Source organism: Penicillium mononematosum (assembly GCF_028829835.1).
Source record: "Penicillium mononematosum strain IBT 11891 chromosome Unknown utg000005l:1.0-9366267.0:1.0-9372171.0, whole genome shotgun sequence".
Classification (NCBI taxonomy): Eukaryota; Fungi; Ascomycota; class Eurotiomycetes; order Eurotiales; family Aspergillaceae; genus Penicillium; species Penicillium mononematosum.
The window spans coordinates 7,224,411-7,244,942 of record NW_026643275.1 but is presented as its reverse complement, the minus strand read 5'-3'; the positions used below and the strand labels follow the sequence as shown (position 1 = coordinate 7,244,942).

The following is a 20,532-nucleotide window of genomic DNA, read 5'->3' as shown; positions in this document are numbered from 1 at the left end:
GGTAATAATATTCTAGTCAGAAATGTAATTTTTAGCATAGCATCCATGGATGCTATCATAGCTACCTGGCTAATCTTCCAAGGTTGGATATTTTGACCGACAGAATATTATATAATATCGTGTGGGGCCAAGGGTGTTCCAAGGTTAAGATTAATGCGTAGTCACTGTACTCCGTAGGTGGTTCTGATCTCTCACCCACGTTCTCTGGTATTTCTTTGTCTGTATTCGATGGGCTGTTTTGAAGTCAAATATTATCACTATTCTGAGGATATCACGCGTCTAGTCTTTGAATGTTGAATGAGAATTTCTCAAATGCAAGCTATTGACGCCTGTATGGAGATATTGACCCTCCACCCCGGACCCTGAACGCAAGGAATGTGCATGTGCATATTCGCAAGTCGTAGCCTCTCGCGGCTAAAGCCAAGACTTCCGAACTCGGGAATTCAGGATTAGGAATTGGGAACTGGCCCCTTAACCAGATCCACTCTAGCGGAGCCTGACATCCAACCATTACATTGCGCTTCAATTCTTCGGACGTCATCAGGTGAGCAGCACCTATCTCGCTTTGTTACTTTCCCATGATAAAGTTGTTTAACCGCTGATCCCAACTCCAGTGGCCCCCAATCTAGGACACATCCCCAGACCAAAACAATGGTTATAGCCAACTGTTAACAGCCCGAGTCCAGAAGGAAGTTATTCCGATGGTCTTAGCCCTAAACCCACGTTAAAGACCCCAACCGGAGCCACTGGAATGCATATCGGCCCATTTTTAACACAAGTTTTCGGCGTAACCGAGCAATGACCACACGCACAGCGCCACGCGGCTTGCGGGTGCTTGTTTCTGTCGGCTGGGCCAAGCCCGTAAGGATCGCTGGCCAAGGTCATCCCCACGCCAAGCCAGCCTTAAAGTGCGAAATGCGGGATGTTGCTTATATGCTGTCCTGGCATTGGAGGTACGCTGCTTTCGAGTCCTTGGCATCTGCTTGGCTCCCCAGCCGAGTGGCATTCTACCCGTCCGAACTCGGGCCATCCTGGGGTGCAGCGGCATTTGTTCTTCCCATCACGAGGAAAATGCGGGATGGAGATGCGGGGGTATACTGGGGTGTGCACTTATAAAATGGTGAGCGCAGACGTAGAAATTGAAAGGAATATGCCAAAGATCCCTCGGAAGAATCCCACAAAGTCTACTATCAAATTTGCTGGGCTGCTTCGTTTAAAGTGAGCTGATTATTCTGTTAGTTGCCTTGTCTTGGCTGCTTCTTCTTCTCCTTCTTCTTCTTCTTCTTCTTCTATCTTCCCGCCCTTTTGCCTTCTTTGTCTTTTATATTTTTCTTCCCCTCTCCTGATAGATAGCCATCATGGCATCTTCCAATGAAAGGGCAGATCCCATTCCGGATGGTATGTTCGCCACGGCACGTCAGTCCATCGGAGATCTCTTCGTCTGGAAGCAGCGTGTCGAGGTGACCAATGAACATGGAGAGACATACGCAGAATGGCAATCCCCGGAGCGCATTAAGAACCCTTTCGGTCTGATGGCGCAGCTTTCAGCTCGAGACTGGGTGTTCTTTATAGTGGGACTCGCTGCCTGGACTGCCGATGCATTTGACTTCCATGCCCTTTCCATCCAGACAGTAAAGCTGGCAGATTACTATGGCAGATCCAAAACAGACATCTCGACTGCCATTACTCTGACTCTGCTGCTGAGGAGTGTAGGAGCTGCATTCTTTGGACTTGCTGGTGACAAATATGGTCGTAAATGGCCTATGGTACTCAATATGATCATTCTAGGGATTTTGCAAATTGCCACCATTTATAGTAAGACTTTCCAGCAGTTCCTGGCTGTACGAAGTCTTTTTGGTCTTTTCATGGGTGGCGTTTATGGAAATGCTATTTCGATGGCTTTGGAACATTGCCCGTGAGTATTACCCTCCATGGCTAACTGACTTTCGCTAATCATCTTGCGAACCAGTGTCAACGCGAGAGGTCTTATGTCTGGAATCCTTCAACAGGGGTATTCAATGGGATATGTGTTTGCAGCATGTGCCAACCTTGGTGTTGGTGGTGGAACAGATACTTGGAAGACCGTATTCTGGATTGCAGGTGAGTCTACTATTCCATCGAACACCGTTTGCCTACCACTAATGATTCGTCGTGCGCAGCCGGTATCTCTATTGCAGTTGGTCTCGTTCGCATCTGCTTCCCCGAGTCGCAGTCCTTCATCGAAGCCAAGAAAGCCGGGAAGCGAACAATGAAGGCAGGCGAGTTTTGGCGTGAAACAATAAGCATGTTGGGCAAGGAGTGGCGCATGTGCGTCTACTGTATCATTCTCATGACCTGGGTATGTTTTGACCGATATTCCGGCTCCTATCGGCATATATCTAATATGTCCTGCGATAGTTCAATTACTATTCCCACACATCCCAAGACTCGTACACCACATTCATGCTCACTGAAAAGGAGCTTGAGAACGATGGTGCCTCGCGGGCTTCTATTCTGATGAAGACAGGAGCCTGTGTGGGCGGAACCATCATCGGCTACCTGTCTCAATTTGTCGGTCGTCGCCGAGCAATCATCGTCTCCGCCATTCTCATCTGGAGTCCTCATCCCGGCATGGATCCTCCCAGAAGGCGAGAGATCTCTGAGCGCAACAGGATTCTTCATGCAATTCTTCATTCAGGGAGCATGGGGCGTGATTCCTGTTCATCTGGCCGAACTGTCTCCCCCAGCATTCCGTTCTTCGTTCACTGGTCTGACATACCAGATTGGAAATATGATTTCCTCGCCATCATCGCAGATTATAAACGCCGTCGCCGAATCCACATTTATCACTAGTGCAGCCGGCCATCGTGTCGAGGCTTATGGGCCTGTGATGGGAGTTGCCACTGCCATCATCGCTCTCGGTATTATGGTCACTGCTGCTGTTGGTCCTGAGAAACGGGGTCGCCGGTTCGAAAGTGTTGTGGCCGGGGTTGATGAGACTGTCGACGCCAAAACCATGGACTTGGAAACAGGTGAAGATAAACATAGTGCGGAGAACATTGAGATGGCGGACAAGAAATTGTAAATCTGATCTTGGTCATGGCTAATTTTGGAATCATTGTGGTTTCGGGTCCTTTTACCATTCTACAAGAGTGCAATACAAAGGCTTATGGCTGCTAGGTACCTAGGTACTTCACATTATGATTTACGTCAATGACAGCAACGAGCAATGAGAAAATGGCACGATACCCGGCCCTTCGCATGATGTTGCGCCGCATCACGTAAAACACAATCCCATGTAAACTAGAATGCGCCGTATATGTAGGCATGTCCTGAGTACAGCTAGTGGTACTTGGATACGTATGAAATAAAGATAGCGTACGATACTTGGTCCTTGAACGTATACATATATCACAGGGGAATTGATTTACCGATAATTAGTGTCTAAAGTACTGGCTGAGGAAGTTTCTACGCTATCTTTTAGTACATAAGGGTCTTCAGCTTTTAACTCTAATATAGTAACTGAAGGGTTTTTTGTGAACAAAGGACTGGTTTGTACCAATAATTAATTGATTAACTCTTGAAGCCAAGGTATATTCCTAATATTCAACATTGTGGTTGCGGTATAAGGGTTTTACTCAATGCATGGACATCCATACAACCTTGGAAAATGTACAGTTCCAGCAGCTGGAGTTTACATGGGATTATGTTCAATGTGCTGCGGCCCCAACCCAAGCAGGAATTAGGGAAAGGAATGGAGCACTTTTTTTTTTTTGGGAGGGAGGAGGGGATTGTCTCTTAGACCATGCGCATCTTATTCCTCTTATAGTAAAGCCTTTGCACATATCCCGAGGTCCCCACACCTCATAGACAACATATATATCTGATTTATATCCGGGTTTCAACATCCAAAATAGATCCTAATTACTCTCATGTTTCTATAGAAGTTTCATAGTTGACTGGTTTCCATCCTCGAAAGAAAGAGCTGGAGCCCCCGCTACCCTCGGAGAGTGACCTTCTGGGAGGTGGAGGCTTCTAAGAGGGATCGATCGGCGAGGCATTTTAATTCCCCAGGTGGCGCGGGGCCCCGTCGAAACTGGCTGACTGATATGTGATTGATGATCTCATCTCAGTTAGTAGACGGTAATCATCTTGAAGGATATTTCCTTTCACTTATTGCTGGTGAACAAAAACACTAGGCAACTTTAAATCGTTCTGCTCCTGTTCTCTCTCTCACAGAAATATTCCCAACTTGGCTTCAATATCCTGTCTCGTTGGCCTAGCTGCTCCATGTCCCATCTCGACCGTGGATATTGCAAACCCAACCAACAACTTCAAGGACCTCTCTCAGCAAATGAAATTTTTTTCCCTATTCAAGTTTCTTCAAGGAGAAACGAGCCTTTGCCCTCCCTATGCCAACCGAAGTCCAAGCTATCAACGAGACATTAGACGATGTCTCTGCCAAAAGCTCCAGCCGGCCAATCCCTGTTAAGATACCGCTCCTAGGGCTGATGGTCAAGAACGGAGTAATGTGACCGCCATTGAGGCTGAGACTCAGAAGATAATTCACGAGCAACTGCAAGGCCAAGTGCCTATCCCTGAAGTCTTTGGCTGGATCGAGGATGGAGACCAGACATTCATTTACATGTCATTGATTGAGGTTGGAACGTTAGAAAAGAGATGGAGCGGTATGGATGAGAATGAGAGACTAGCGGTGTGTGACGAGCTCAAGCAAATTGTGAAGGCTTGGAGGTCCTTACCGCAGGGCGAGCAAAACAGTTATATCGGTATTGGGGTTTCCTTAGGCACAATGTATAAGCACACATAGCTAACACAACCCCTATTCTAGGCAGTTTTGGGAAGCAACCGTTAACGGAGACGTTCCTCAAGTTCCATCCAGATCTCGCTGGGCCATTTCAAGGTGCAAATGCCATTTCGCCAGTTCCAGGATGCCTGCGGGATTGAAATCTACAGCGACGTGCCTATTGTCTTTACCCACAATGATCTTGTCCCACCGAACATTTTTCTGTCTCCTGGACTTAATTCTAAGGTAGCAGCAATTATTGACTTTGGTCAGGCCGGATGGTATCCCGCATATTGGGAGTATTGCATGGCGCGAAGAGTGAGGATCGACCCGCAACATTTCGATGATGCTACTCAAGAGGAATGGTGGACCAAATATTTGCCAATGATCCTAGAGCCAGTGGATGACGAGGGATTCTACCACTCTTGGCTTTGGTTTGTGTTATCTAGGGGCATCTACATTTAATCATAATCACGGCAATGAAACACAATGTCGAGGTAAATTACAATTAGCTCATAGTAAGGGGAAGGTTTCATTATTACTGTTATGGTGGATTAAAGGTACAACATAGATTAAATGCATCATCCTGTATTACTTACTTTACTGGAGTCTCCAGAGACAGTCTTGCATATAGACAGACCATCACCAAAAGGTTATATATAGAGAGTCCATTTTAGAAATTGAACATTTTTGGTTTTTTTTTTTTTTATGTGGCCCTTTCCTACTATCTACCCGACAAACTAATATGGGGAGAAAATATCTATATACCCAGGCATCTAAAAGGACCAAGTGAGTGAACTACCAAAAAAGAGCAGTAAAAAAAGCAAGACATGGACCTGACAAGACCACCAGACTACGGCCATAAGCGGCCGACTATTCTTGTTAGGTATCGAAGTAGTTCAGATGTCTCGATGAAAAGTTATGTCATTTCAGCTGTTATGTACTGATCGGTAACCCTTCCTGATGGATATAGCAGCGCCGGTTATAACAGGCTCTGGGGCGTAGACACCAAAGTCTTAGTTGCATGTCTCCAGTTCACATCATTGTAACTCGATTTCTGGTGGATGAGCTATCCACACTGTAGGACAAGCTGTTGTTCAAGCGGCCACACAGTATGTTGTGCATAAGCGTGGGCAGTTACCATGTCGGCATCGTCGTGAGATCGGAGGACCTTGTTGTCGCTCTACAAGCTACGACCGGTTTACTTCTATGCCAGGCAAATGACAACTACGAGGATAGGATAAGGACAGACAAGATAGGCCAGAACAAGGTACCCAATCCACCACGAGACATTCTCGCTGGGAAAGGGACCGACTCTTTGACGAAGCCCAGAAGGCATTCTCAAGCGAGCCTTGGCTAGACACTAGGTCGAGACCCAGTGCCCGCCATCCAATTCAACAATGGTTATGCGGAAAACATCACCTCTCGTGAAGCCTCATTGTGAAAAGGGAAAAGCAGCAGTAAAAGGGTAATAATCAATTCATGTCTCTCCCACGCCTATCCTGGTTGCCGGAGTACAAAATCAAGACCATGTTGGATGCAGAGATCAAAGGGGCCCGCTGACTGGCAGAGGGGTGCCCGTGCCACAAATTTTGTTTCCTCGAGTACTCGGGATAATTTTTTGGTTCTTGTCGAGTACCTCGTACTTCACAGGCCCTACCCAGCCATTATCTCAGTTTTCGAGACTTAACGGATAATTCCATCGTACTTGGTCTTGTACCACTTCATGGTCTCGGCGGTGGTGATGCGGTGGTTGACACCGATCTTAGACTTGCAGCGGCGGCGCTTGGCAACACGGGCACCGGGGCGGTCCCTATTTTTTGTTAATATCCGGGGTGGATTGTCGCAAAAGGCAGTGTCCCGTGGAAAACTCACATGCAGACGAAGAAGTCCATGCCGTAGATACCAATGCCGGGGTCGTACTTGATACCGAGATCGATGTGCTCGCTGATACCGAATCCGAAGTTACCGGTCTCAGAGAAGTTGCGCTTGCGGAGCTCGTACTCCTTGACCTTGAGGCCACGCTCGAGGATCTCCTCGGCCTTGGCGCCACGGATGGTGACGTGGACGGAGATCTTTTCGTTACGGCGGATACCGAAGGTACGGACGGTGTAACGGGCCTTGCTGTAGACGGGGGTCTGACCGGAGAGCTGTTCGAGCACCTTGGCGGCACGAGTGAGTCTATCACCGGACTCTCCGACGGAGATGTTCAGGACCAACTTCGACAGGCGAAGGGATCGGCAGGGGTTCTCGGCCTTAGCAACTTGGGCGGACTGCATTATGTTAGTCTCAGATTGTGCAGGGTATGTCTAGTCAAAGAAAAGATATTTGAAGGAATTGAAGATTGAGCACGCGCAAGACGGAAATCTCCAGGTTGTGGGCCAAATTAAATGGAACGAAAGAAACAATACAGGCGATCGGGGATATGTGATTTGGATTGCAGGGAGCTAAACATACCATGACGGCGGTTGGGCGTGAAGTGGTTGTCGACTGAGGAGACAAGATTGATCGCGGAAAAAGAGAAAGTGTGGACTGTGGGCTCCTACACGTGACTTGGAAGCCCTGATTGTTGCTTAGATAATGAGCCTAATTCAAACGCTTAGTCATTAAGCCTTTCGGTCCGCTTTATGCCTGAGGCATCAATGTTGCGGATCCTGCTGATTCATATTTTAGGTAATCCAGTATCAAGAACTGGCAGCACCCGACAAGCTCGAGCTTCACATCTCTGATAGGATCTTGCACCTTTGCTTCATCCGCCGCAGTAGAAAGTATTTCTCTATCTACTGATTTCTATTATTTGGTCTCTCAAGTCGCATCCGTGCGCGCTCCCAAGCCAACATGGCTTCCCACAAGATGGTGAGTTTCTCGTCCCCATTTGCACCCCCAAAACTCGTGCGGTCAATGGCTGTCGCTAACTTGTTTCATTTAGCAAAACCTTGTGAGTCAGGCTCGAATTACTTCCAGTTCTCGATTGCAGTATCTAACTCCTCTAGATTAACTACCGCATGCGCGTAACACTGAACGATGGACGTCAAATGACCGGTTCCATGCTTGCATTCGATAAGGTATTTCGCACTGCTCCGAAACTGAGGCGCCCAGCTGACCTTTCTGCTCTCTAGCACATGAACCTAGTTCTTGCCGATACAGAAGAATTCCGTCGCATCAAGCGGAAATCCAAGCCCGCTGCCGGTCCCACAAACGCCCCGCTGGTCGAAGCGGAAGAGAAGCGAAGCCTCGGCCTGACTATCGTGCGCGGTACTCAAGTTGTCTCTTGTTCTGTAGAAGGACCTCCTCCTGCCGACCCCTCTGCCCGACTTGGCACCGCCGGACCTGGTGCTGCTGCCACTCTTGCCGCGGGCCCTGGTATCAGCAAGCCTGCTGGCCGCGGCCTGCCTATCGGCCTCGGAGGCCCTGCAGCCGGTGTTGGTGGACCCCCACCCCCAGGGGGCTTTGGATTCCCCCCTGGCGGTTTCCCCGGTGCTCCCCCTCCTGGCTTCGCTGGACGTGGAGGCCCCCCCGGTGGACCCCGTAAGTACTTCCATGTGCCAAGATTACCTGAGACTCAAACTGACTGGTTCCTTTCTAGCCGGTTTCGCGCCTCCTCCTGGGTTTGCTCCTCAGGGTGGTCCCCGTAAGTTTACACCCGAATGATTCTCCCATCTCGTCTCCCATACTGATATCCCATTCTCGCAGCTGCCGGTTTCCAACCTCCTCCTGGCTTCCAGCCCCCCAGCCAGGGACGCGGATTCCCTCCTCCTGGATTCGGTGGCAGGTAATTGGAAATATGCACAAAGGATTATTCTATGCTTTAAATTATCGGCGATCTGATTTCACCCCGAAAGGAACAAGGGCGGCTCAGCGCAGAATAAGAACCATTGTCAACGCCTCCAGCGAGAGATAACGACACGCGGACAGGCTAGATTACCCCCCAAATTCTACTGGGCAAGGCGTTGCGGCGCATGGATGGAGGTCGTGTCTAGGAATGGGACAAAAAGACCAAAATCCTTTTGAATTACGCATTTAGTCAAAAAAACATGCTAGCTTTTTAAACGCGGCCTTTTCATTCAAACACGTTTAATATCCGAATTCTCCCTGTCCACTTTCTATTAGATTATGTTGCGTCTTTTATATTCCAGGTTGTATGCTGTCTACACCTCTCCTACACACCTCTCCTACACCTACCCCATTAGTATATCTGCGTCGGGTCTTCCTTCCACTCTTGCAGTGTCTGGAGAGGCCTATATATAACAGCCTTGCTTTTGTGTCTTACAGGAGATACTTTCTTATTCTGTCATGGTTTGAACCTAGCCGTAAAATAGGTATAGATTTTGGACGATCAGTGTTGAGGAATCCAATATATATTTGCATTGCTCGTCTTAAGATTGAGCCCGAAAACTACAATATATCAAGACTACAACTAAAAACCATTAATAGCCATTACTTACTACCAACCAACTCAGTATAGTAAAATATTATTCAACAAAAAATCAGTTTGAACGAACATGATATTGGAGCAATGCAGCTCACGTGATACGGCCGACGCCGGGTGAGTCGAGCACTTCCGCATCCTCCAGATACCGACCTCTTCTCCCCCGAATCCAATCCCGTGTGATAACTCCCAGCAACTTTCACAATGGCTGCTGCTATTAAGGCAATCAACGCCAAGATCCGCTCCAACTCGGTGCTGGACTATGTCTGTTCAACCCGTACGTATCGACCCCAGTTTCCCGAAGCGCTTCCGGTCCCGAGATCGGCCAACGGCGAATGAGACCGAAGGAGAATAAACACTCGAAGGAGGTCGAGAATGAGACGAACTCGTTTTTTTTTCCCGAATTGCGCTTTAGCGAAGCCATAAAGTACAAATGAATTGCATGGGTTGCTGACAATCAATGGTGCTTCCTAGACTTCTGGGGCCCTGTCTCCAACTTTGGTATCCCGGTTGCCGCTGTTATGGACACACAGAAGGACGCTGAGATGTATGTTCTTATCCGATGAATGATGGGAGCTGGATTTCGTCTACTGCGTTTCCCTTGGCTGCAATGGTCCCAGAGCAACTATACTGATATCTCCATCTTCGCAGCATATCCGGCCCTATGACCGGTGCCCTCATTGTCTACGCCGCCACCTTCATGCGCTATTCCCTCGCTATCACTCCCAAGAACTACCTCCTCTTCGCATGCCACTTGACAAACTTTGGCGCCCAGACTACCCAGGGATTCCGTTACATGAACTACTGGAAGTACGTTTCATCCCCTCGAGACTTTGTTTGGTCTTTGTCTTTGTCTACAAGCATTGTGTGATCATAATTACTGACCTGGTTTGTTTTTCAGGTGGGGAGGCCGGGAAAAGCAGCTCGCCGAGCAGGCTGCTAAGGGCGGCGCGGCCGCCGAGGCCGGTGCTTAAGAATCGCCATCGAGAAGAAATTAGTTGTGCTTTTTCTTTCCAGTTTTTATTGGGGCTAATAAGCATCTGTCTTGTCTCGCAGCATTGCACCTCCATACATGGTCTGCTGTTTTCAGCCTGAGGCCGCTTGAGTCTCGGACAATGATAAAAGAGGAGACATATAGAGGGAGACTTGCTGTTCTCAGGAAGACGCTTAGATATCGGCGCTGGCTACAATCTACTTCCTGTTTGCTGATAGTCACTGTACATAGGCTCTATATTATTGCGCTCGAATCAATTCCTTTTATGGGATGACCTAGTTTTTGATCGTGATAACTTCGGGATTCAGTGTTAGGCTGGGTCTTGATTTATTCCTGACCCAATGAACCTCCAAAGAATGCTCCACAAATATGCTCAAGTAGATAATCCCCAAAACAAGAAATATGTATACAGAAAGTGTAGTGTGACCCCAAAATTCGCCGACTATACTGACAATTTGACTGAGGCTGTGAATGAACATCGCAAGTATGCCCGCCATGTGTTAAAGCAACATAAGGGAATCCAACGACAGATATGCCAGTCTAGGGTTGAAACAGAGCAAGTAAATGCAACAAGACCTAACTCGCCATGCTCTACAGTAACCAAAAAAGTATAATTTCTTCAATGAGAGTCACAGTATCCTGGGCTTTGAGGGACATCTGGGCCCATCCAGCTCATGAGGGTCAGGTACGTCGTATAGACGCAGCATATGGCGCCAAAGACAGCAAGAGCTACGTCAGCAATAGCTTGGCGTTTGGAGCGAGCACAAGCGCGTAGGTGCAGGAGGGGCTACAGCAATATCATGAGTTAGTCATACCGTTCTGTGGTGATCAGGAGGAGACAGGATAAGGACATACCGGGTATACGTAGATTAATGGAACACAGGCAAAGCTTCCGACCAGCGAAACGAACTTGTCTAGATCATTTGCACCACACCAGGCGACAAGGGCACAGACCATAACAAGGAAGAAGCGGAAGCCGTTCTTCTTCCACTTGATATATGGGTTGTACTTGCCGCTGCGAGTGAAGAGCTCGTTCTCCATAATGCGGATAGCGGGGAAGAGCTGTAACGGAGTGCTCAACAGGATGGCGAGTGAATAGAGGAACTGGACCACGTTGACAAATTTGTCATCCTGGGGGAGGTTAAGAAGGATGACGGTCTTCGTTGCCGATCCGTAAGCCGCATAACTCAAGGCACCGGCAGACAGGAAGATAAAGGTGATCACAACCATGACACCAGCCAGAACACCAGGGAACCTCTTTGGCTGCTTCATCGATTCTTGGATCGGGATGATGAGACCGATACCCTCATAAGTGAAGATGGCGGTACCGATGAACATAGACCAGGTGGCTGGATTGAAGGAAATGACGTCTGAAATACCGCCCTGGTCAACCAGAGTGCTGATGTCGTAGTAGTAGATATATAGTAGACCCAAAAGGATGAAGACATCAGCAATCAAGGCGGTAAACCCAAGTTTGCTGATATCCCGAATCAAAGACAGAGGCAGGAAGATGACCAGCTGCAACAAAACCATGTACTTGATGTCAATCAATGTCACACACTTGCTCACAGCCAGTACGAACGCCTGCAGATTTTGCGAGACGAAGACAATGTACGCTGAAACAAAGCCTAACTGACTCAGGACAATTGATCCGAGAATGATGCGTCGCATGTGCTTGCCGTATAGAATGCCACCGATGTCACCGAAGGACCCTTCGATCTTCAAGCGAGTATTAACCAAAAGAATGAAGGCGTAATAGCTCAGAATCGAGACTCCCAGAAGCACCATGCTACTGAAGAGCATACCACCATTTAGGAAGGCCCGAGGCAGGAACAAAATACCGGTACCCACAAAGGATTTGAGCAGCAATAGTACTGCACCTGTTGCAGTAGTTGTTCCTGCTGGTGAGCGCTGCTTGTGCTTTCTCTTCTTCAGACCCGGTGTTTCAGGTGGCAACAGCGCTGCATCTTCCCCAGACTCCCTGCCCTCTGGCTCGTCCCAAGCATCTGACGAGAAATACTCATCCGGACCTAGTACCTCGTCATCTTCCTCTAATTCTTCTCCGGCAAAGTGCCCATAGAGGGTCAAGAACTCCAAGAAGCTAGTAGTCGGCAGTTGAGGTGCGCCATTTCCATGGGGGTACCCCTGTAGTTGAACCGTGAGCACTTCCACGTTGTGGGCTTCCAGCTGCCCTCCGTAGATAATCTCTGCGGAACCCTCCAGGGACCCGAATTGTGTCAATGTCCTCCGTATCAGCCTCTGGCCTTGGTCGGCTGACGCTGAAACTTTTGCTGCGCAAGAACCGCCCTGCGGCTTCGGCCTCAGCATCCTCCGCCCAACGGTAAACTTGTCGTGTGATATCACCACCCTGAAGCTGTAGACTTGAGAAGTTATCCTCACCACCCAGGCTGGTTGCAAGTTCCGATTGATTATCTGTGTGTTCCGTGACTAGATGCCGCTTGATGACTTCAGGGTCTTCGTACGGAGCCATGCTGGGGGAGTCGGCTCCATTTTTGGTATCGAAAGAGCCATACTGAGAGGCTAACGGTCGGTTATCTAGAGTCGAATGCACCCCAGGGGATCCGTTGTGTCGTGACGGAGTTCCAAATCTCGGAGGCGATCGACCAAGGCTTTCTTGGAGTTGGGATGCGATGATAGAATGACCAGGACCGGGACGGAGGACAGATTGGCAATTGACCTGGAAAACTCCTGCTCCGTGGTGGTATTTGTGACAGGTCGGCTGGCCGGAATACCCTGTCGAGACGACAAGGATGTTCCCAATGAAGGGGAGGGTACTGGGGATGCGAGGCGTGCCATGGAAGCCTGTCTGCTACCGAACTCCGGTGCGGGGGACCTCGACCGCACCGAGGACGACGCTATCGGGACAGATCGAGCTGGATTCAGGGACGAGCCCTCTCCATTATCCGGCATTTTGAAGGTGGCCTCAGCGTCTAGTTAGCTCCTGACAGGGTGTCGCGTTAGATTTGGTAATGGGCAAGAAAAGAAGCCCGGATGATTGAAATAACAGTGCAGTTCAGCTTCCCGGAGGGAATATTCAGGTGAAAAGGCCAAGATGTAACTGAGGAGGGTTTGAGACACTAATAATAGCGCCAAGCGGCCGATGGCCGATCAGCTCCAAGAGCGGTTGATGGGATGCAAACTGGAAAATGTTTGCACCCATCAACGTCATATACTGATACAGCTTGTTTTTCTCTTCATTTGATATTAGCGCCGTCTCTTTTTTTTGCAGACTCAATGGTCTTGCTGGGACTATCTGCTATTTAAATTATTTTGTTGTTTATGCCCTCATGTTCATACCATAAATTTTGCAACTGATATGGCGAAACGAGTCGGAGAATCCTCCGACTCCTTGTCTCGGCGACGCCCAACTTTCGCGACTCGAACCGCTCAAGAGGATGTCTCACGTCTCGACCCCGAGGACTCAACGCATACTATCTCCGACGAACGTACTCGCTTGCTACCCTGGCCACCGACTCGATGGGTCCGTCCGTATGAGCCCGTGAATTCGTCAGAACCAACGGAGGACCAACGCCATTCCTCACCCATGAATTACTTCCGGGGCCTTGTTCGGTGGTGGCATAATGGAGGAGATGACGATCAAGAACATGAGACTAGTCGAGAGACCACTTCCCAAAATGTTTACCTGTCTGCGGGTCCTCTCCACGACGCCCGTGCCGATAAGAAGGACAAGAGTGGATATCGATCCCGATCGGTGGATGAGCCGAAGAAGCTCGGTACATTCTCTGGTGTCTTTGTGCCAACGACATTGAATGTCCTGAGCATTCTTATGTTCCTTCGGTTCGGATTCATCCTGGGCCAAGCTGGTGTATTGGGCATATTAGGTGAGCATACGTCCTCACAAAGTCAGGATCCCACGTCTGATACATCAAAGGGCTGCTACTTGTATCATACACAATCAACCTCGTGACAACGATGTCTCTATCCGCGATTGCAACCAACGGGACGGTCCGAGGCGGTGGTGCCTACTACCTTATTTCTAGATCTCTGGGCCCCAAATTTGGTGGCTCCATCGGCATTGTATTCTACCTTGGTTATGTGTTTAACACCGGCATGAATGCTGTTGGCTTAGTGGACTGTTTCACTCAGAACTTTGGGAGACAGTCTGGAGACTGGGCCAACTTCTTGGAGGAAGGATTTTGGTGGCAGTACCTATGGGGAACTATTATACTGGTATTTTGCACAGGAATTTGCTTGGCAGGAAGTTCCATATTTGCGAGGGCAAGTAACGGGCTCTTGGTCATACTACTCGTCGCCACTTTCAGCATACCACTCTCTGCAGTTTTTATGAAACCTTTCCCAATTCCCCGTCAGGGCGTGGAGTTCACGGGACTTCGTTTGAAGACTTTGATGGGGAATCTCAAACCTCATCTAACCAAGGGAGCCGCAGGAAGCCAAACAAAAGGACGAGAGACCTTCCAAGACCTCTTTGGCATTCTATTCCCTGCCACAGGAGGTATCTTTGCGTAAGTTGGCGACTGCAGACTTTCTACCACATTTCACTAATCTGCCATCAGCGGTGCAAGCATGTCAGGTGATCTTAGGAACCCCAGCAAATCCATTCCTAAGGGTACGCTCTCGGGTTTGGCTTTGACCTTTGTCGCCTATGGACTTGTCATCCTTGCGATGGCGGCTTCGGTGACCAGGGAGTCTTTCTACAACAATGTGAATGTTATACAAGTTGTAAGTTTCTATTTGACAGGAAGACTACAAGAACGTTCTAATTGAGTATAGGTCAATGCCTCTGATAGTGTGATCCTTCTCGGAGAATTCGCAACCAGTTTCTTTTCCGCCCTGATGGGCGTGATTGGATCTGCTAAACTTCTTCAAGCTGTTGCGCGAGATAGCCTCTTGCCTGGCATAGGGATCTTTGCCCAAGGCGCGCAGAAAACCGACGATCCCATATATGCCATTATTGTGACCTTTGTGTTCGCTCAGGTTACAATGCTCTTCGACATCAATCGCATCGCATCTTTTGTTACCATGACCTACTTGATGACTTTCCTTGTGACGAATCTCGCGTGTTTCCTCTTAAAGATTGGCTCCGCACCCAATTTCCGTCCGTCATTCCACTACTTCAACTGGCAGACTGCGGCGGCTGGAACACTCGTCAGTGGGATCAGCATGTTTTTTGTCGACGGGGTTTACGCTACAGGATGTGTAGGAATTCTGGTAATTCTCTTCCTACTGATCCATTATAGCTCGCCACCCAAGCCTTGGGGCGATGTCAGCCAAAGTCTGATCTATCATCAAGTGCGAAAATACTTGCTTCGTCTGCGTCAGGAGCACGTCAAGTTCTGGCGTCCTCAGATCCTGCTATTTGTCAGCGACATCGACAGGCAATACAAAATGGTCTCCTTCTGCAACTCTTTAAAGAAAGGATCTCTGTTTGTACTAGCTCATGTTCTTGTTACGGATGACTTTTCAGCAGCTGTCCCTGAAGCACGTCGACAACAGACAGCGTGGACAAAATTTGTTGAGTATTCCAAGATCAAAGCCTTTGTCAACATTGCCGTTTCGCCCGCTGCGGAATGGGGCATGCGGAATATTGTTTTGAATTCCGGATTGGGCGGCATGAGGCCCAACATCGTTGTGATAGACCAATTTCGATCTGACCAGTCGCTTGTTGAGACCTTTTCTTTGAACAGTGGCCGCAGAGACTCGAGGGCCAGACGCCATTCGATTCACTCGAGCCCACGGACCGAAGGGTCCAGCGCGTCTGGATCCGCAAACCCGCCCATGAGCGGGCAGAGTTATGTCACAATCCTCGAAGACCTCTTATTCAAGCTTCGGATAAATGTTGCCGTAGCTAAAGGATTCGAGGATCTGGAGTGCCCGACTCCCACGGTCGCCATACTAAGAAGTATATTGATTTGTGGCCGATCCAAATGTCTGCCGAGCTTGGGGCTGACAGTGAAAGCAAGCAAAATGTGCTGACCACTAATTTTGACACGTACACTTTGATCCTTCAACTGGGTTGTATTCTCAACACTGTTCCCTCCTGGAAGAAGACATACAAAATCCGAGTTGCGGTGTTCGTGGAGTACGAGACCGATGTGGAAGACGAGAGAGGACGAGTCGAGGCTCTCCTTGACAAATTACGGATTGAAGCTGAAGTCTTGGTTTTCTGGCTTGCCTGCGGTGATCTCCAGGCCTACCAAACTATCGTGAATGGCGACACTTCGGTTACAGCTGATGCTCGAGAGAGGGTTAATTCTGCTCTACATGGGGAGGACTGGTGGCAAGGGCTCTTACGAGCTCGTGCACGAGATATCCAGGATTCGGATAGAACCAGTGACAGTTTTCATCTTGATAAGTCATATACATGGCAAGGACCATCGAGCCAAGACAGTGGAACCAAACCTTTGCACCCTCGAGTGACTGGCTTAAGGAAACTGGTTCAGTCCACTCGTCGCAGACGATCTGTCTCCAGCTTCCGGGCTCTCGGAGGAGTGAACCTCGGCATGCAAACGCATCGCTTGCTAGATGCATTCGTCGACTACGACAGCTCCGACAGTTCGGTTGACAGCGAAGAAAGTGATTTAGAAGCATATGTTAGTGATCCAGAACCAGAGGACGGCGGAGAGGACATAGTCAGCGCTCGAAACGAGCCTGTACCCGTTTCCGGCTCTTCAAGACTCCTTGGCCGGTCCAAGACCGAGGATTGCAGCCCTAGCGGGGACTCGCCAAGCACACCAGTGCTTTCCAACCAGGTGATCCCGTCCATAATTGAGACTGGCGACGATGCCTCCCCGAAGAACAAAACTCCAGGTCTACGGCCCTCTATGAGCCGTTCTGCTTCCAGCAATCGGTTTAGCTCCTCACCCATCCCGGAAGCCAGAGTGAACACTGAATCTGAGGAGGGCAATGGACCGTCTATCATGTTTGCAACACAAAACTCACCTCCACGATTTACAAACAAGCTAGATTCTATCTACGCTCGTCGCCCATCTGCCGTGTCCCCTACCTCTCCTGGGACCCAAAGCAGCTCACATACAAATGCAACAGGTTACCCTGGTGTAGCATCGGTTCCATTGTCTTTCAATGATCTCCCGAGTCGAGCACAGCATTTGATTTTGAATGAACTGATGGTTCAGCAGAGCGGTGATACCGCTGTTATCTTCACGACTCTGCCGTCTCCCGTGGAGGGGACTTCACTTAGCGCGGATGACAGTGCGTCTTATTTGAGCGATCTGGACGTCCTATGGACCGGCTTGCCCCCGTGTCTGCTGGTGCATAGTAATAGTATGACCGTGACGATGAATTTGTGATGAATACATGACTGCGAGAATTATACAGAACTGTACATAGCACACGCTAGATTAGATTTATTTTCGGACTTAGATTGTTGTATTTAATGGGAATGTTATTATGCACATACTTATTATACCTAGTAGATTTCAAAACAAGAGAGTACCTGTAGATAGTGTAAATGCCAGACAAGACATAGAGACGATCACTTCCGGCGCTACTGCACGCCACAAAATCTCTGCACTTGGGATATTATTGTACAGAGGAAACACCAGACAACTAGAGTGGTGAAAAATAAGGGAAATAATCGACCTAATAAGGCAAAATAACCATTCTATATATAGTAGTAAACAGTTAATAGTGAGATTAATAGCAATTGGTATTGGTGTGGCTGTGATTGGGCCATCCCTCTCTCTCGTTCCCTGGTATACCCAGTAGCTTCGAGCACTTCTCCAACTTTCGTCGACTTGCTTACCTGCAGTACTCCAGTGCTCCAGTACTCCATATACTTGACTGTATCCTGGGCTCTTTGGCTATTTCATTCACTCTTTTCTTTCCTTGGTCTTCTATTTCTATCCTTTTAATTTCTAATCCAGACTTTCGCCCCTTTGTTGCCCCCCTCGAATTCCAATCTCGCCTGATCCCGCTTGTCCAATCCCACCTAATCCTGCCTGTCATGACCGAGAATGTCACGCTCCCATTGCAAGGTATAGGTGCCACAAATCGTCGCACGGTCGACTTCCACCCCGAAAGCACGGTCAAAGTTCTCCCTACTAAGGGCGTGAATGGGAACTGTGTCGACGATAGCTCCGACAGCGCCTCCGTCTCCTCAGAAACACAAGCGATCGCGCGGCCGAGAATGACTCGCAAGGCCTCTTCGCCAATGGCGCCCACCTTTATGGTGTCGGCGCCGGGCAAAGTCATCGTTTTTGGCGAGCATGCGGTTGTCCACGGCAAGGCTGCCATGGCCGCAGCCATCTCTCTCCGCTCCTACCTTCTTGTCACCACCCTCTCCAAATCACAGCGCACGATAACATTGAACTTCCGGGACCTAGGTCTTAGTCACACTTGGGATATTGACACCCTACCCTGGGACAAGTTCCACGAGCCCACAAAAAAGAAGTTTTACTACAGCCTTGTCACGGAACTCGACCCAGAACTTGTCGAGGCAATCCAACCACACCTCCAGGGCGTCTCCAAGGGTCTACCAGAGGAGCAGCGCAACATTCATATCCGCTCCGCATCCTCGTTCCCTCTACCTCTTCCTCTCCCTGGGCTCCCCGCAAAGCCCAGGCGCCATCTACACCCTTCGATCCACTATCCCTACCGGGGCCGGCCTAGGTAGTAGTGCCAGTGTCTGCGTTTGTCTCAGTTCTGCGCTGCTTCTTCAAATCCGTACCCTTTCGGGGCCCCACCCAGACCAGCCACCGGAGGAGGCGGAGACACAAATCGAGCGCATCAACCGCTGGGCATTCGTTGGAGAGCTCTGTATCCATGGCAATCCTAGTGGGGTGGACAACACGGTGTCCGCAGGCGGTAAGGCTGTGATTTTCCGGCGCGACGATTATTCGAAGCCTCCAACCGTTATTTCACTACCGAATTTCCCCGAACTCCCTCTTCTACTCGTCAACACCCAACAAGCGCGTTCCACAAAGACAGAAGTTAGCAAAGTCGGAGCCCTAAGAGACGCCCATCCTATCGTGACGGAGTCAATACTTAACGGCATCGACCACGTGACATGTTCTGCACAACGTCTAATCGAGGACCCCAGCTTCGAGGGCATCTGCGAGACCACCCTCGCCCACTTTGGAACCCTGATCCGTATCAACCACGGCTTCCTTGTCTCCCCTAGGCGTCTCTCACCCCCGTCTCGAACGCATTCGTGAACTTGTCGACTACGCTGACATCGGCTGGACAAAGCTGACCGGTGCAGGCGGTGGTGGGTGTGCGATTACCTCCTCCGGCCTAACGCGAAAGCGGAAGTCAAACAGGACCTCGAACAGAAGTTCGATAAGGAGGGTTTCGCTACTTACGAGGTTATCCTTGGCGGTGACGGTGTTGGTGTCCTCTACCCGGCCGTCTTGCGTAATGGCTCAGATGAAGAGGGTGGCGAGGAAATCGATCAGCAGAAGTTCGAAAATGCCGAGGGCCCTGAAGGCATTGAACGTCTTGTTGGTGTAGGAGTGGAGGAGAAGAGAGGGGCTGGAAGTTCTGGAAGCGAGCTATCAATTAAGCCGCTTGTCTTGGCCTCAGTTCCTCCCGACATGCATGTGACTTGACCTCAAGCCCAGGCCCGGACCTTCTTTTTTACTCATTCATCTCCCATTATCTATACACATTATCCTTATGCACTATACACCCACTTTTCTTTTCTCTTCATCCTCGGTGTCAACCTGATCGTCTACCTGTTGAGTTTTGTCTGGACTTCACCATCCACCTTCATCTCTATTCCTGTTCTGATTCCAGCTCTGATTCTGTTTGTTGCTCTTTTCACTTCTCGGTTTCTGCAACTCTCATTCCGGGCTTTCCCTTTGCATGAAATTAATTGACGACATGACTGTGGAAGAACTGCTCTCCTAGACCTGTTCGGGTTTCCCAATACATCAATCACATAATATTGTTCTACTTGGTAGAACTCGCTTCTGTTTTCCCATGTAAAACCCGAAGTCAACCTCTTGCGTATGTATTCATTAACATGGTCAGTGTATGAGCATGAATGCATGGCATAGACCAAGAACGAAAGCGGAGATTGGCAACGGAAGGATGGATTCCCATGGATGATGGACCGAGGAGTGGAAGAACTCTCCTAAGCCTTTTCTAGGACCCCCTTAATGATCCATTGGAAGCTTTCATATATAGTTGTCAGAAGAGATCACTAGAACTGTGCTATCAGTTAAAATTGTAGTGTTTTAATGCAGATTATAAACCTTTGGGATAAATTGATTTTCTAAGCTGGAAATGCAATCTCAAAAGGGACGCTAAGTGATCAATTGAAGGAGGTCAACCAATGGGATAACATAAAGAACTCCAAAGATT

General features: G+C 49.1%; 9 protein-coding genes across 9 annotated transcripts; 7 read left to right on the top strand and 2 right to left on the bottom strand.

Annotated features, from left to right (window-relative positions):
- Positions 1–798: 798 nt before the first annotated feature.
- Positions 799–1,116, top strand: N7519_010932 (uncharacterized protein; the record flags this gene model as incomplete). The annotated part of the gene is made up of 1 exon (XM_057297705.1): positions 799–1,116. One exon carries the CDS (start codon positions 799–801, stop codon positions 1,114–1,116), a length of 318 nt encoding a protein of 105 aa, XP_057145587.1.
- Positions 1,117–1,358: 242 nt separating this feature from the next.
- N7519_010931 (carboxylic acid transport protein) lies at positions 1,359–3,064 on the top strand (the record flags this gene model as incomplete). Its single annotated transcript, XM_057297704.1, has 5 exons — positions 1,359–1,915; positions 1,970–2,100; positions 2,160–2,338; positions 2,398–2,554; positions 2,598–3,064. The coding sequence occupies 5 exons, from the start codon at positions 1,359–1,361 to the stop codon at positions 3,062–3,064; spliced, it is 1,491 nt and encodes a 496-aa protein (XP_057145586.1).
- A 1,367-nt stretch (positions 3,065–4,431) lies between these two features.
- Positions 4,432–5,248, top strand: N7519_010930 (aminoglycoside phosphotransferase family protein; the record flags this gene model as incomplete). Its single annotated transcript, XM_057297703.1, is given in 3 exon segments — positions 4,432–4,466; positions 4,486–4,774; positions 4,880–5,248. The coding sequence occupies 3 exon segments, from the start codon at positions 4,432–4,434 to the stop codon at positions 5,246–5,248; spliced, it is 693 nt and encodes a 230-aa protein (XP_057145585.1).
- Positions 5,249–6,469: 1,221 nt separating this feature from the next.
- N7519_010929 (60S ribosomal protein uL5) lies at positions 6,470–7,243 on the bottom strand (the record flags this gene model as incomplete). The annotated part of the gene is made up of 3 exons (XM_057297702.1): positions 6,470–6,596; positions 6,659–7,056; positions 7,241–7,243. The coding sequence occupies 3 exons, from the start codon at positions 7,241–7,243 to the stop codon at positions 6,470–6,472; spliced, it is 528 nt and encodes a 175-aa protein (XP_057145584.1).
- Positions 7,244–7,621: 378 nt separating this feature from the next.
- Positions 7,622–8,559, top strand: N7519_010928 (small nuclear ribonucleoprotein-associated protein; the record flags this gene model as incomplete). Its single annotated transcript, XM_057297701.1, has 6 exons — positions 7,622–7,639; positions 7,713–7,721; positions 7,777–7,848; positions 7,903–8,311; positions 8,370–8,414; positions 8,477–8,559. 6 exons carry the CDS (start codon positions 7,622–7,624, stop codon positions 8,557–8,559), a joined length of 636 nt encoding a protein of 211 aa, XP_057145583.1.
- Positions 8,560–9,416: 857 nt separating this feature from the next.
- Positions 9,417–10,186, top strand: N7519_010927 (pyruvate transporter MPC1; the record flags this gene model as incomplete). The annotated part of the gene is made up of 4 exons (XM_057297700.1): positions 9,417–9,489; positions 9,687–9,759; positions 9,864–10,022; positions 10,114–10,186. The coding sequence occupies 4 exons, from the start codon at positions 9,417–9,419 to the stop codon at positions 10,184–10,186; spliced, it is 378 nt and encodes a 125-aa protein (XP_057145582.1).
- A 639-nt stretch (positions 10,187–10,825) lies between these two features.
- N7519_010926 (putative amino acid transporter) lies at positions 10,826–13,137 on the bottom strand (the record flags this gene model as incomplete). Its single annotated transcript, XM_057297699.1, has 4 exons — positions 10,826–10,993; positions 11,062–12,351; positions 12,434–12,747; positions 12,804–13,137. The coding sequence occupies 4 exons, from the start codon at positions 13,135–13,137 to the stop codon at positions 10,826–10,828; spliced, it is 2,106 nt and encodes a 701-aa protein (XP_057145581.1).
- A 406-nt stretch (positions 13,138–13,543) lies between these two features.
- N7519_010925 (putative cation chloride cotransporter) lies at positions 13,544–17,516 on the top strand (the record flags this gene model as incomplete). The annotated part of the gene is given in 5 exon segments (XM_057297698.1): positions 13,544–14,069; positions 14,120–14,711; positions 14,763–14,928; positions 14,980–16,092; positions 16,110–17,516. 5 exon segments carry the CDS (start codon positions 13,544–13,546, stop codon positions 17,514–17,516), a joined length of 3,804 nt encoding a protein of 1,267 aa, XP_057145580.1.
- A 656-nt stretch (positions 17,517–18,172) lies between these two features.
- On the top strand, positions 18,173–19,775 carry erg12 (mevalonate kinase; the record flags this gene model as incomplete). The annotated part of the gene is made up of 3 exons (XM_057297697.1): positions 18,173–18,744; positions 18,842–19,378; positions 19,430–19,775. 3 exons carry the CDS (start codon positions 18,173–18,175, stop codon positions 19,773–19,775), a joined length of 1,455 nt encoding a protein of 484 aa, XP_057145579.1.
- Between the last annotated feature and the right edge of the window lie 757 nt (positions 19,776–20,532).